The following is a 12392-nucleotide window of genomic DNA, read 5'->3' as shown; positions in this document are numbered from 1 at the left end:
CTGTAGGATTGGTAATGTTTTGGCAGACTCCATTTGGATCACTTAGAGAAAGATACAAGTTTAGCACTAAGGACCCGATAGAGATAATTAACAGGAATTTAAGGATCTCAAAGGTTACGTTAAGTCACACTGGACTCTACAGTTGCCATCTTGTGGACAGTAGAGGCACAACAGTCATTCCATATAGAGTAAATGTATTGAATGAAAAGACACACAAGACAAGAAAGAGGATAAGAACAGCCAGAGAGGCCAAGATGTCCACCATCCATTATTCAGATGCTCACTTCGCAGCAGCTGTCTCATCATCAGTGTTGGTCACCTTTATAGGTGCGTTTATACTCGGTGCGTTCAGCCAACCCTACATAATTAAGTGTCTACAAAGAACCAGGGCCAGGATGTGTCCTAAAAAAAGCAGCCACCAAGAAACAGTGAGAGTCGGTAGTCATAGACTCAGGGCGGTATTTTCCCACAGAAAACCAAACTCTGAAGAAGACACTGTTGACTTTGCGCCAGAGTCCTCAGCGTCCATCAAGGCTCCTTCTAACATCAAGACAAACCAAGACAGCAAAGATGGAGCTCACGTGGAAGGTGACTCAGTAAGCAGCAATGTTGAAAATGGCATAAACAGCACATCAAATGGAGAAGCTGATGATGAATTAGATCATGCAAAAGACCAAGAAGGAGAGAAACAGAATGCTGGAATGGGATCAGAGACGATCATGAGCAAACAGCCCAAACGACTCAGTAGAGTTATTAAACTATACAACTACGATGAAGATGGAAACCAATACAGTCACATTAAAGAACCTGAGGACAATCCTACACCCAGACAGAGAGTGATGTCACTCACTCGACTCCAAAGCATCATGAACGAGGTGAAATCACCAGATTTCTCCACCAGCAGAGACTCAGCTGAACCTGATGAAGGTCTCAGAATGGCTTAGACATTTAAACACCAAATTTGAACAATTTTAAAAGAAACGTTAATGCATACTCATATTACCATGCTTTAAGATATCGTTAAGCTAAGTACAATATTCCATCAATCACAAATATGCAGAAACACAGTGGTGTCCAGTGCTTGCTTTAGTGAAACACTGGAACGAAGGTTAATATGGTTAACAAGCAATGAAAGTCTTTCGTCCAATATCTTTTTTGATTACAGTCAGACACAGTGTTCTAGACCACATTGGCACATCTGTGTAACTACTGAGGAATTGGATGTGGTTTGAAGTTGAGATATTTCCAGAAAATATTTTGAGTGATGTCATCTGAAGGACGTATACAAAGGCATGTATCAGGAAATTAGAAATAAAATATCACATTTTTTGTGTAATATACAGTGTACCTGTAGACGTGCACCAATATAAAATTTTCATATGGCATACAGTATATCCCCTGCATAACCATTTACCATATTAATATTATACAGTCTAATATCTGAAATTGAAAATGTTACAATATTTTAAAAGTTCCAAGAGTGCACTTTAAAGAGGCTATAAATATGCTGCCACTGGATTTGTGATATTTTGACACGTCGATAACACTAATGCGTGTTTTTGAACACCCTGCATTAACATGTCATTTGGTAAACCTCAAGAACACAGTTCAAGTTTCAAATGCTAGAATTTGAAATGTTCAGTAATAAATAAGAACTGTGGATGAGATTCTAAGAAACAATTTTGTGATATTTTATTTCAGTGAGAGAAAAATCTAGATCTAACTGGAAATGGATAATCTAGATCATTCTAATTAGGCACTTGTGGCACAGAACATACTCTATAATTGTCTAATATAAACTCTCAGACAAATCTAGGCTTATGCTAATGTACAGTCTTCCAGTAACTGCTTCACCAAACAAGTGCACGCACTTCTAACACAGAACTTACTTCTGAAAATCAGAATCAGAGGATGAATAAGTCCTTAAATACAAGGATTTTGTGATTTGGTGGAACACTTTTTATTGTTCTTAAAGTTGCTGACTGCAAAGTCAGATGAAATTTTTTATTGTTCATGACATTTTCTTTGTCCCGCAAGAACAATATCACACAGACGAGATGTGATCATTTTGATATACTGAAGCTCATTTTCCTACCTCTTGAGGTAAACAGTATGGCCCTATGGAAACAGCTGAACGCAAGGAGCTTTAACAAATTAGCGTAACTATGGAACTGCGTCACACCAAGATGGCCACGCGTGGAAAACATTGTGACTCTGCATTGACCTCAGAGAGTTTTGAGTCGCAGGGATGTAATTTGTGGTTGACATTCACGAATAGATCCGTAAAACAAAAGACAAATATATCTTTTCTCTATTACTGCTTTTGTGCTATCGTTTCTTTCTCTGCAAGATCAAAACATTAGGTGTATAACTCCATACTCGCTACCGTGGAGTCAAGCCCATGCATTCTAAGGCTAAGATAGCTAAACACTGCCTAGAATAATTTAGTTATTTGTCCAGAAAAATGACGTCATCTAACCTTGGTCTATCTCGTACTTGCACTCACTAGGCAGGCTTTTTTTCTTTTCTGCTGGCTTTTTTTTTTGCCCATGCCGACTTGTTTTGGTTAAAAGTAGGTCAAACACGCCCAATGGTGGTCACGCGATATTGTTGCTCACTTGCTTTGGCAATCTCCAAAACTGTAAAGTGTGGGACACTTTTCATCTCAGCAAAACATTTACACATAGGATACACAGTGTGTGCAGCAGGGCAACATCTCAGAAGTCCAACAGCAATAGAAATAGAACATTTTGCCCAGAATTCAATTTTGCAGTCAGCACCCTTAATTAATTAGTGGGTAAACTATAATAAAGTGTGTGTTCAGAATGATTTGAGTGTGTATCTGGTCTGATTATCTGTAAAACAGGTCTATGATCAAAGAATTATGAACTGAGGTTCCGCTTCAGTTGATGACATACAGTCTGGAACATAATATGATTTACTTCTGCAAAAAGAAATATACTGTATCATGCAGCAACCTGAATGACTCAAGAGAATCTATTTCCTCTCTAAAGGTTTCACTTAACACACTATCCTGTGAGGAATAAAACACCTGGGGGGAATTATCAGTGATGGGAAGGTATGAAGAAGCTCTAAATAAAGCAAAGTGGAATTACCCCAAAATGCCTCATTTTCCAATAACAGCATGTCAAGTGTCTTATTTCTCTTATACTGCAGCAATTCACCAAACAATTACAAATTTCAGTTTATTACTGAATGATGTCATACTTTTATAACTTACATATAAAATCCTAGTTCCTGCTATCACTTATGTTACATCAGCTATAAACAACTGTCCCCACACCACCATCTCTTTTATTCTCTCTCTTGAAGTTAACCCTCCTGTCGTGTTCACCCCCCACCCCTTACTTTAGTGTTCCCGGTCAAATTTGACTGGTCTGTTTTAACTGCTCTTAGACTAACAAAAAAAACATTAGTCACCATCAAAGTTTTATTTAACACTCTTTAGCTGTGAACAATGCCTCAGAGTAGTGGTTAACATGAATAACTACATTCAAAATACAAAAAGGCACTGAAAATTTATAACAGAATGAATGTTATGTAAAAAAGAAAGGGAAAACCAGAGACCAAACTCCTCAACATGGTGTGTGTGTGTGTGTGTGTGTGTGTGTGTGAATTCATGGACATGAGTGGCATTTGACACTCAGGTCAGAGTGGGCCTTGCAAACGTAGCGATCACATTTGCAGCATCTCAGGCTTGTTTTATTGTCTCTAGGGGCACAGAGCTTACAGCGCTTCCTTTTCTGCCCCTGTCCTTTTTGGGGGAGAGTGGCCAGGGCAGCGGCTGGGGCTTGCACACTCCTAACCAGACTGGCAGAGGCTGGTGTGCGGGGAATGTGCTGGCACCGTTGAATAAGAGGAGTCACCAAAGCTTTCCCCAGCTCTGCTAGGAAGAGTCTCCTCTTGAAACACTTCCCCTGATTCCAGGTTGGGTTGATCGCTGTCCACACCACATATGCGTTGCATGCAGACACATCAAGGATGTTGTGGAACACTGCCACAGGCCAGCAGGCTGTCATTCGCTTGCAGGTGTATGTACCAGTAAGCTGCAATGAAAGATAATGGAAACAATATTGTATCTGTCTTACACAAAATGCTAATATATATATATATATATATATATATATATATATATATATATATATATTTATTTATTTAGGCACTGCCTAAAAGCGGAGCTCCCATCTGTTTCTGGGTTGTAGAATTTTCTTATGTCATAGCCAGTCTCTTTTGTTTTATTTCTTTACTGGCTAGCACTGGCCACTAACACTGACCACTAGGCAGTGTGTATGACTGGTGGTACACGTACACGGACAAACTACAAAAAATCGACTCTATGGGTTTACCATTTTTTCTTAGGTATGGTGCTCCGCTGGAGCTCCGCTATGATTCACATAAATAAAAATAAAATAAAACGCATGATGGATGAAACTACACATTACCTTATCAAGGCAGTCAACGCCTCCTTTGTTCCTGTTGTAGTCCTGGATCATAAGGGGCTTCCTGTCCTCTGTGGTGCTGACAGTGGCGTCTTAGTGTAGCGTGCTCATCAGGATGACATTTCTATTTTTCTTGGGCACATATGACACAAGAGTGTGTGTGTCAGTGAAAGCAAATTTTGATGACAGTGCCTCTCTTCCTCTGGTCGATACCAGTGCAGGGGGAAGTTCAGGCTTGTTCTTCCTCACTGTCCCTACCATGGTGAGCTTTCTTTTCAGCAGCTCCTGACCAAGAGCATATGATGTGAAGAAGTTGTCACGTGATATTATGCCCTTGGAGACCAGTTGTCATGTCCAGCACAATACGCATGCCCTGTTTTTTTTCGGCCCTTCCAGTACTGGGTTTCCCCATGTATATCTGCATATTCCAGGCATAGCTGCTCCTGGAGTCACATGCTGCCCAGATCTTTATTCCATACTTCCCTGGTTTGCTTGGAATGCACACCTTGAAGGAACAGCGACCTCTGAAAGGAACCAGGCGCTCATCAACTGTCACCTCAGGGCCTGGATTGTACATCAGTGGTAGGCGCTCCACCCACCTGCCCCAAACATTCCTGATGGCGGCCAGTTTGTCATTTTGCCAGCGGATGCATTGTGTATCTCTGTTATCAAACCGAATAATTCTTGAGAGGAGATTAAACTGTCGTAAGGACATAGTTGTCCGGAATATAGGCCTGCCAGACTCTGCATCCCATAGACTTTTTGTAGCCTCATTGTTTGAGCGATATACTCCTGCTAGAATCAACAGACCTATGTAGGCTTGGAGGTCTACCAGGTCTAATTCTCTCCAGGTGTCCCCAAGCACACGCTTCCCCTCCAGGTTTGTCATCTCCAGTATAATTCCCTCAATGGACTCTGGTAAAAAGAGTTGGAAGCTGGACTTGATGTCATCCACACAAGATGTTGCATACTGTGTTGGCCCTGGCGTCATCTTTATGATGTTTTCCACTCTCGCTCTACTTCCTCTGTCCTGGGGGGATGAAGACCAGAGCAAGTCTCCACTCTTGGACTGGAATGTCTCCTCAGGTGCCTGTTCTTCAGGTGCCTCTCCATCTGTTGACTGGTCAGTCTCCTCAAAGTCTGGATCAAAATTACTTCCACTTCTGAGACATCCTCCTCTATCTCAACTTCAATGCCCTCTTCATCTTCTTCTAATAGCCTAAGACAGATGAAATGCAGTTTATCATGTGACCAAGAAACTAGAAAGAACAAAGTCCTCTCTTCCTGATCACTTTCCTGGAGCAGAAAACTGTCCATTACAAAGCACTGGCACTGGAGACTCCTTCCATAAATGTCAAATAAAAGTCTCCTTCCAGAAAACTCCATTGTATCTCATCTCATTATCTCTAGCCGCTTTATCCTGTTCTACAGGGTCACAGGCAAGCTGGAACCTATCCCAGCTGACTACGGGCGAAAGGCAGGGTACACCCTGGACAAGTTGCCAGGTCATCACAGGGCTCTATTGTATCTCAACAATGAAATTTTTTTTCTTTGTTATAAAACATGTTTCCTAATCAGTTGATTATTATCAGGTTTTGATTATATAGCATGCCCACCAGGCAAATTCATTTGGATGTTACTATTGGCATGTAACGAGTCACCTAATTAATGATTCATTTTACAGTATTAGGTTTAACAATTTGATTTTCCAATGTTATTCTTGAAAAAAAATAAATGAAGAAAATTTATTAAAAATGCAACACTTGTTTTCCTATTTATCAACTTATTCATTTCGTTAAATAAAAATACTTTGGTTTCATTTTCTTAATAACCAACAATTAGTTACCCACATTTATAAAAGGATGGTGTCAAATATATCCTATTAAAATTACAAAAAAATTGAAATCCCTTTTATTAAAAAATGAAAAAGTTAATAGCAAATAGGCCCTTTCTAAAACCTTTATCAACATTTGTACTACCTCCATTTGCTTCTCATTTCTTTAGCTTTCAGCAGTCTATATAAAGAGAGCACTGATTTCTTGTTGAAACTATTTGTACAGTCAGTCAATCCCACAACAGCTCTTTCCCATTTTAGATCAGCTTTTTGTGCATTGTTGTGACATTAGAGATGTGTGACTTCACCATAGGGGGAAGTCATGTGTATTCCCACTATTGCACGGTATTGGGCCCTCTGTTCTCTAAACAATGCAATTACACCTAGGAAAGTTCCATGGGACAGCCATGGCCTGAAGGTTAGCAAAGTAGCCTCAGGCCCAAAAGGTCGCTGGTTCGATTTCCAGGACTGTCAAGAAAAACGTGAGTGGAGTTGAATGAATGAGCAGCACTTTCCCCTATACTGTATCATGGCTCAAGTGCCCTTGAGTAAGTCACCTAAACCCAACTGCTCCCCAGGCACTGTAGTATCGCTGCTCTGGGTATGTGCATGTGCTCATTGCTCACTTGTGCGTTCACTGCTTCAAATGGGTCCAATGAGGGATAAAATTAGCTCATGTTTAAAGCTTTTAATTTTCTGTAAAGCCGCTTTGTGGTAATGTCTTTTAAAAGCGCTATACAAATAAACTTGTCTTGAAATGCAGAGGAATTTCGCTGTATTCGAGTGTACATGTGACAAAAATAAAAGCTTCTTAAAAACTAAGATTAAGCAGCCTCATAAATCACAATTCTTCATTTTTTATTTCATCAATTTGAATAGTTAATTTTATATTGTGATTTATCAGCATACAATATAGCATTACATGCCTATTTATTAAAAGTCCACTGTCACTACTTTCGGAGCTGCTGTTATGGAAAATTTATCAACGATGACCCATCAGAATCGAGAATTCAACAGCATTGTCAGTAATTAATGAATACTGCTGGGTTTTTGACCATTCTGCAAATATATTCAACATAATTCAAAGACATAACCAAGAAAAAGAACAGCAATTCCATACAGTTCCTTTATTTTCCTTTGAAAACACTATAAACAAAAATATTACATAAACAGATGACCTCCCTCCACCAGGCTGAGCAACACTTGCAATGAAAGTGCTTTGAAAGATGCAACACAGTTAAAGTAGTTCCCTCCATTTCAGACATTTTCCTTTTCAAGTTAAATTAACACTGCAAGTCTCTGGGTTGTGATGGGCCCACAAGAAGCATGATGGCTTTCATGAGAAGGTGTGCAAGTGACTCTCTGGACTGTTTAGGGTGGAGGGATGGTGTCCATTGATGTGCTTTTGCCCTTAAATTTTCTTTGCCCTTTAATTTTACACACATGACCATGTGGTGCTATAAAGTCAGTCTGGCTTTATACCATTCCACAAACTCGTCCAGCATCACCGGCCCTGTGGAGGACAGAGGAGACGGGGTTAGTACGAGACTAAGGTAAGGTGGAACTGTGATTTATTTTATCGATTTCAAAACAAAGTATTCAAGTCAGCATACAGTGGGGCAAAAAAGTATTTAGTCAGTCACCAATTGTGCAAGTTCTCCCACTTAAAAAGATGAGAGAGGCCTGTAATTTTCATCATAGGTATACCTCAACTATGAGACAAAATGAGGGAAAAAAATTCCAGAAAATCACATTGTCTGATTTTTAAAGAATTTATTTGCAAATTATGGTGGAAAATAAGTATTTGGTCAATAACAAAAGTTCATCTCAATACTTTGTTATATACCCTTTGTTGGCAATGACAGAGGTCAAACGTTTTCTGTAAGTCTTCACAAGGTTTTCACACACTGTTGCTGGTATTTTGGCCCATTCCTCCATGCAGATCTCCTCTAGAGCAGTGATGTTTTGGTGCTGTCGCTGGGCAACACGGACTTTCAACTCCCTCCAAAGATTTTCTATGGGGTTGAGATCTGGAGACTGGCTAGGCCACTCCAGGACCTTGAAATGCTTCTTACGAAGCCACTCCTTCGTTGCCCGGGCGGTGTGTTTGGGATCATTGTCATTGCTGAAAGACCCAGCCACATTTCATCTTCAATGCCCTTGCTGATGGAAGGAGGTTTTCACTCAAAATCTCATGATACATGGCCCCATTCATTCTTTTCTTTACACGGATCAGTCGTCCTGGTCCCTTTGCAGAAAAACAGCCCCAAAGCATGATGTTTCCACCCCCCTGCTTCACAGTAGGTATGGTGTTCTTTGGATGCAACTCAGCATTCTTTCTCCTCCAAACTCAACAAGTTGAGTTTTTACCAAAAAGTTCTATTTTGGTTTCATCTGACCATATGACATTCTCCCAATCCTCTTCTGGATCATCCAAATGCTCTCTAGCAAACTTCAGACAGGCCTGGACATGTACTGGCTTAAGCAGGGGGACACGTCTGGCACTGCAGGATTTGAGTCCCTGGCGGCATAGTGTGTGACTGATGGTAGCCTTTGTTACTTTGGTCCCAGCTCTCTGCAGGTCATTCACTAGGTCCCCCCGTGTGGTTCTGGGATTTTTGCTCACCGTTCTTGTGATCATTTTGACCCCACGGGGTGAGATCTTGCGTGGAGCCCCAGATCGAGGGAGATTATCAGTGGTCTTATATGTCTTCCATTTTCTAATAATTGCTCCCATAGTTGATTTCTTCACACCAAACTGCTTACCTATTGCAGACTCAGCCTTCCCAGCCTGGTGCAGGTCTACAATTTTGTTTCTGGTGTCCTTTGACAGCTCTTTGGTCTTGGCCATAGTGGAGTTTGGAGTGTGACTGTTTGAGGTTGTGGACAGGTGTCTTTTATACTGATAACGAGTTTAAACAGGTGCCATTAATACAGGTGGAGGACAGAGGAGCCTCTTAAAGAAGTTGTTACAGGTCTGTGAGAGCCAGAAATCTTGCTTGTTTGTAGGTGACCAAATACTTATTTTACCGAGGAATTTACCAATTAATTCATTAAAAATCCTACAATGTGATTTCCTGGATTCTTCCCCCCATTCTGTCTCTTATAGTTGAAGTGTACCTATGATGAAAATTACAGGCCTCTCTCATCTTTTTAAGTGGGAGAACTTGCACAATTGGTGGCTGACGAAATACTTTTTTGCCCCACTGTAGATAAGTGACAACCCTGTGCCACGCTGTTATAACGTTTGCATGCGGTTTTTGAAGTTTGAAAAAAAATTATATTTATCTGATTAAAAATAAAAATCAGCTTCATATTTATACTTAAAAAAACAACAACATCCGGCTCAGTGAATATCAGTGAATAATAACCTCGACTTCGTCTCAGTTCTTATTCACTTCGTCTTTGGCGAATAATTGTTAAATAACAGCACACCTCGAAGTGTTTTATTCTTCTTTTATCACAACAACTTGAAGATTAAATTTTTACTAATTAAAGAATGATCCAACATTTTTTTCCATAATTTTAGTCACGTTCAACATTGTGGAATGTTCATGTGACAAGTCAGTTCCTATTGTTTCCTCAATAGCCTCTCTTTTCTCTCAAATTAAAGAAAAAAAAATTGTCATGTTAGAGAAATCAGACAGCGCAAACTCCTCTGTCCTTAAGACTTTCCCCATGGTGGAAAACTTAGACATCTACAAAGTGCTTCAACATACCAATGATTAGATTTTCTGTATTAAATTACACATTTTTTTAAATCCGTTATTATTAGCCTTAGATTATCTAGAGTGTCCGGCTTCCACGTCCCTGAGAATGAGTAGTAAAAACGGGAACGAGTGCTTTAACATAAACTTGTGATTTGCCTCATCTGAGCTGCTGCTACAGAAAATGAATCAACACCTGACCAATCAGATACAAATGTTCATCACATATCATAGTACATATTTACACATAATAATGAATCATTATCGCATGATTAATGTCACAAAATTATTTCGTTTGGGATAAATAATAAATATTTTTTAAACAGGCTTCAATGTGATTAATCTAACCTTCACTATTTAATTACAAGAGGGTAATTTCATTTCTCTAATTTATAAACCTATAAAAATGTGGGCCACCCAGTTGAAAAACTGTATTGATAGTAACATATGATACCTGGGACTGTTCCTATGGTACAATCATCTAGATGATTACACCACAAGTATAACCACTTTCTTTGTTTATCTAGGTATACTGTCGCATCTATGACTACCGCACAATTTTATGGCCTGAGAGATGACAATGTGTGAAGCTACAGTGAAGGAACTCAAGTGGTCAAAAGAAATGAATGATTACAGTAGATTAAGACCTCAGACTTACAAGCTCCGTCCTCGTCGTAGTTACTGAGGTCTGAGTTAACAGTGCGGCTGAACTCTAAGACGTTGTACCACTGATCCTTATTCATAACCTTATACTTGGATTGCTAAAAGGAGAAGGGAAAAAGTGTGAGGGTACCATATTTGGACTACAAGTTCAATTCTACATGCGTGGTATAAAATCTAACAGTGTATTATAGTCTGAAAGAAGGAAAAAAAAAGGTTTCAAGAGTAATTTCTGCTCATCATGTCTTTTTAATTACAAGTGTGACTTCACTTCCAGTATTGGTCGAGTTTATTGTTTGCAATTATGCTGTAAAACTTAAACAGGCATAACATTAAGCTGTGAAAATTAGCTGAACAGCTAATAAGAAAGAAAATAGCTTGTACCCTGTAAAATATAGTAATATGTATGCTCCACATACCACAATAATGAACAGTTCCATAATAAAGATGCACACACCAACCTCTAAAAACTGGTGAAACACCGGAAACAAGGGCCATGTCCTTCCAAGAAGCAGCGCCAACATTGACTTTGCAGTGTCCATGTCTAAACTACGCTGGTCTTTATCCTAGAGATAAAGAACAGACATTATGGATAAAGATATTCTGTTAGGGCTTCCTGAAAAATATTGTATGCATATATACACGTATCCGAGTATTTATTAAACATGGCCACAACTGTAGCAAATTAATTCTTTTTGCAAGAAAGAGAGGGGAAAAAGTGTAGGCTTCTATTACTTCTATTACTCTAGAGCCTAATATGCTTGCAGCTTTGGAAGACAATGTGTTCACATTACAGTTAGATACAGGCTACGTGTGATTATCAATGTGAACCATCAAGACAAGCAAATCTTATCTGTTCAATTCTGATTCTTTGCTCAATGAAACTTGTAATGTGAATGCAGCCTGTGTCCAATTCATGTAAGTTCTTCTAAATTTTCAAACAAACATCACATTTATGGTCAATGAATCCCCAAATAATGAAAATTAGTTATTGGTGTCCTGGATTACTAATAATCACCATCAGTATCAACCCAGAAGGGGGGGACCCCACATTACTCCACCCTAATACAAGGTTTAAATATTTTAATAACAAGTTAATAAAAAGTTAGACAGAGTTAAGGCTGCAAGGATTAATCCCATTAATGGGTAATTTTGATCGAGTATAAATTGTTATTTTGCTACCTTGTTGACTTCCAAATAACAGAGACGTGATATAGTGGAGCTCCCCACGCACAAAATGGAGCTCCATACTTAAGAGAATATGATAATGCATCAACCAAATTTTTGATGGCTTTTGACCGTACAACGTCCATACGTAAACTGTCTGCAAGTGCAAGGCATCTCAAAAACACTTGGCAATGAAATTTGTATCTTTATTTACATAAGATAAACAGGTTTTTAAATCCAGTAGTTATTTTTAATTTACCTTAAAAATAAATAAAAATTACATGGGATTATTTACTAACACATTTTACACTCATCTGGAGCTCCGCTTTTAGGCAGTGCCTAAAAATATATTTTATATACACATTTCTACCCATATTCACTGGATATGAGCAATTGCGTGCTCTGATGGGCTACTCTACTACTAGGATATCTGCTCATATACCATGAGTAGAGAAAAGCAAAAAAATGGCAGAGCGTGTTTTTTGTTTGTTTCCTCCCCCCCCCCCAAAAAAAAAAAACTCTACTCAAAAACAAACCCCCAAAAACTGTTAAAAGTATTTAAAA

At 39.1% G+C, this 12392-nt stretch overlaps 1 protein-coding gene and 1 pseudogene across 2 annotated transcripts in view; both read right to left on the bottom strand.

Moving 5' to 3' along the window:
- Nucleotides 1-3451: 3451 nt before the first annotated feature.
- Nucleotides 3452-5809, bottom strand: LOC132888245 (piggyBac transposable element-derived protein 3-like; annotated as a pseudogene).
- Nucleotides 5810-7406: 1597 nt separating this feature from the next.
- The window catches only part of dcun1d5 (DCN1, defective in cullin neddylation 1, domain containing 5 (S. cerevisiae)), a 28305-nt gene continuing 23319 nt past the window's right edge, over nt 7407-12392 (bottom strand). For both annotated transcript variants that reach the window (XM_060923457.1, XM_060923458.1), the window contains exons 10-12: nt 11123-11227; nt 10660-10762; nt 7407-7807 (exon numbers count right to left, since the gene is read on the bottom strand). In XM_060923457.1, the coding sequence (XP_060779440.1) occupies nt 7752-7807; nt 10660-10762; nt 11123-11227 (264 nt within the window). In that variant the 3' untranslated portion in view covers nt 7407-7751. The remainder of the gene's footprint in view (nt 7808-10659; nt 10763-11122; nt 11228-12392) is intronic.

This window comes from Neoarius graeffei, chromosome 6 (genome assembly GCF_027579695.1).
Source record: "Neoarius graeffei isolate fNeoGra1 chromosome 6, fNeoGra1.pri, whole genome shotgun sequence".
In the NCBI taxonomy this organism is placed as follows: domain Eukaryota; kingdom Metazoa; phylum Chordata; class Actinopteri; order Siluriformes; family Ariidae; genus Neoarius; species Neoarius graeffei.
This window is presented reverse-complemented; position numbering and strand designations above follow the sequence as displayed.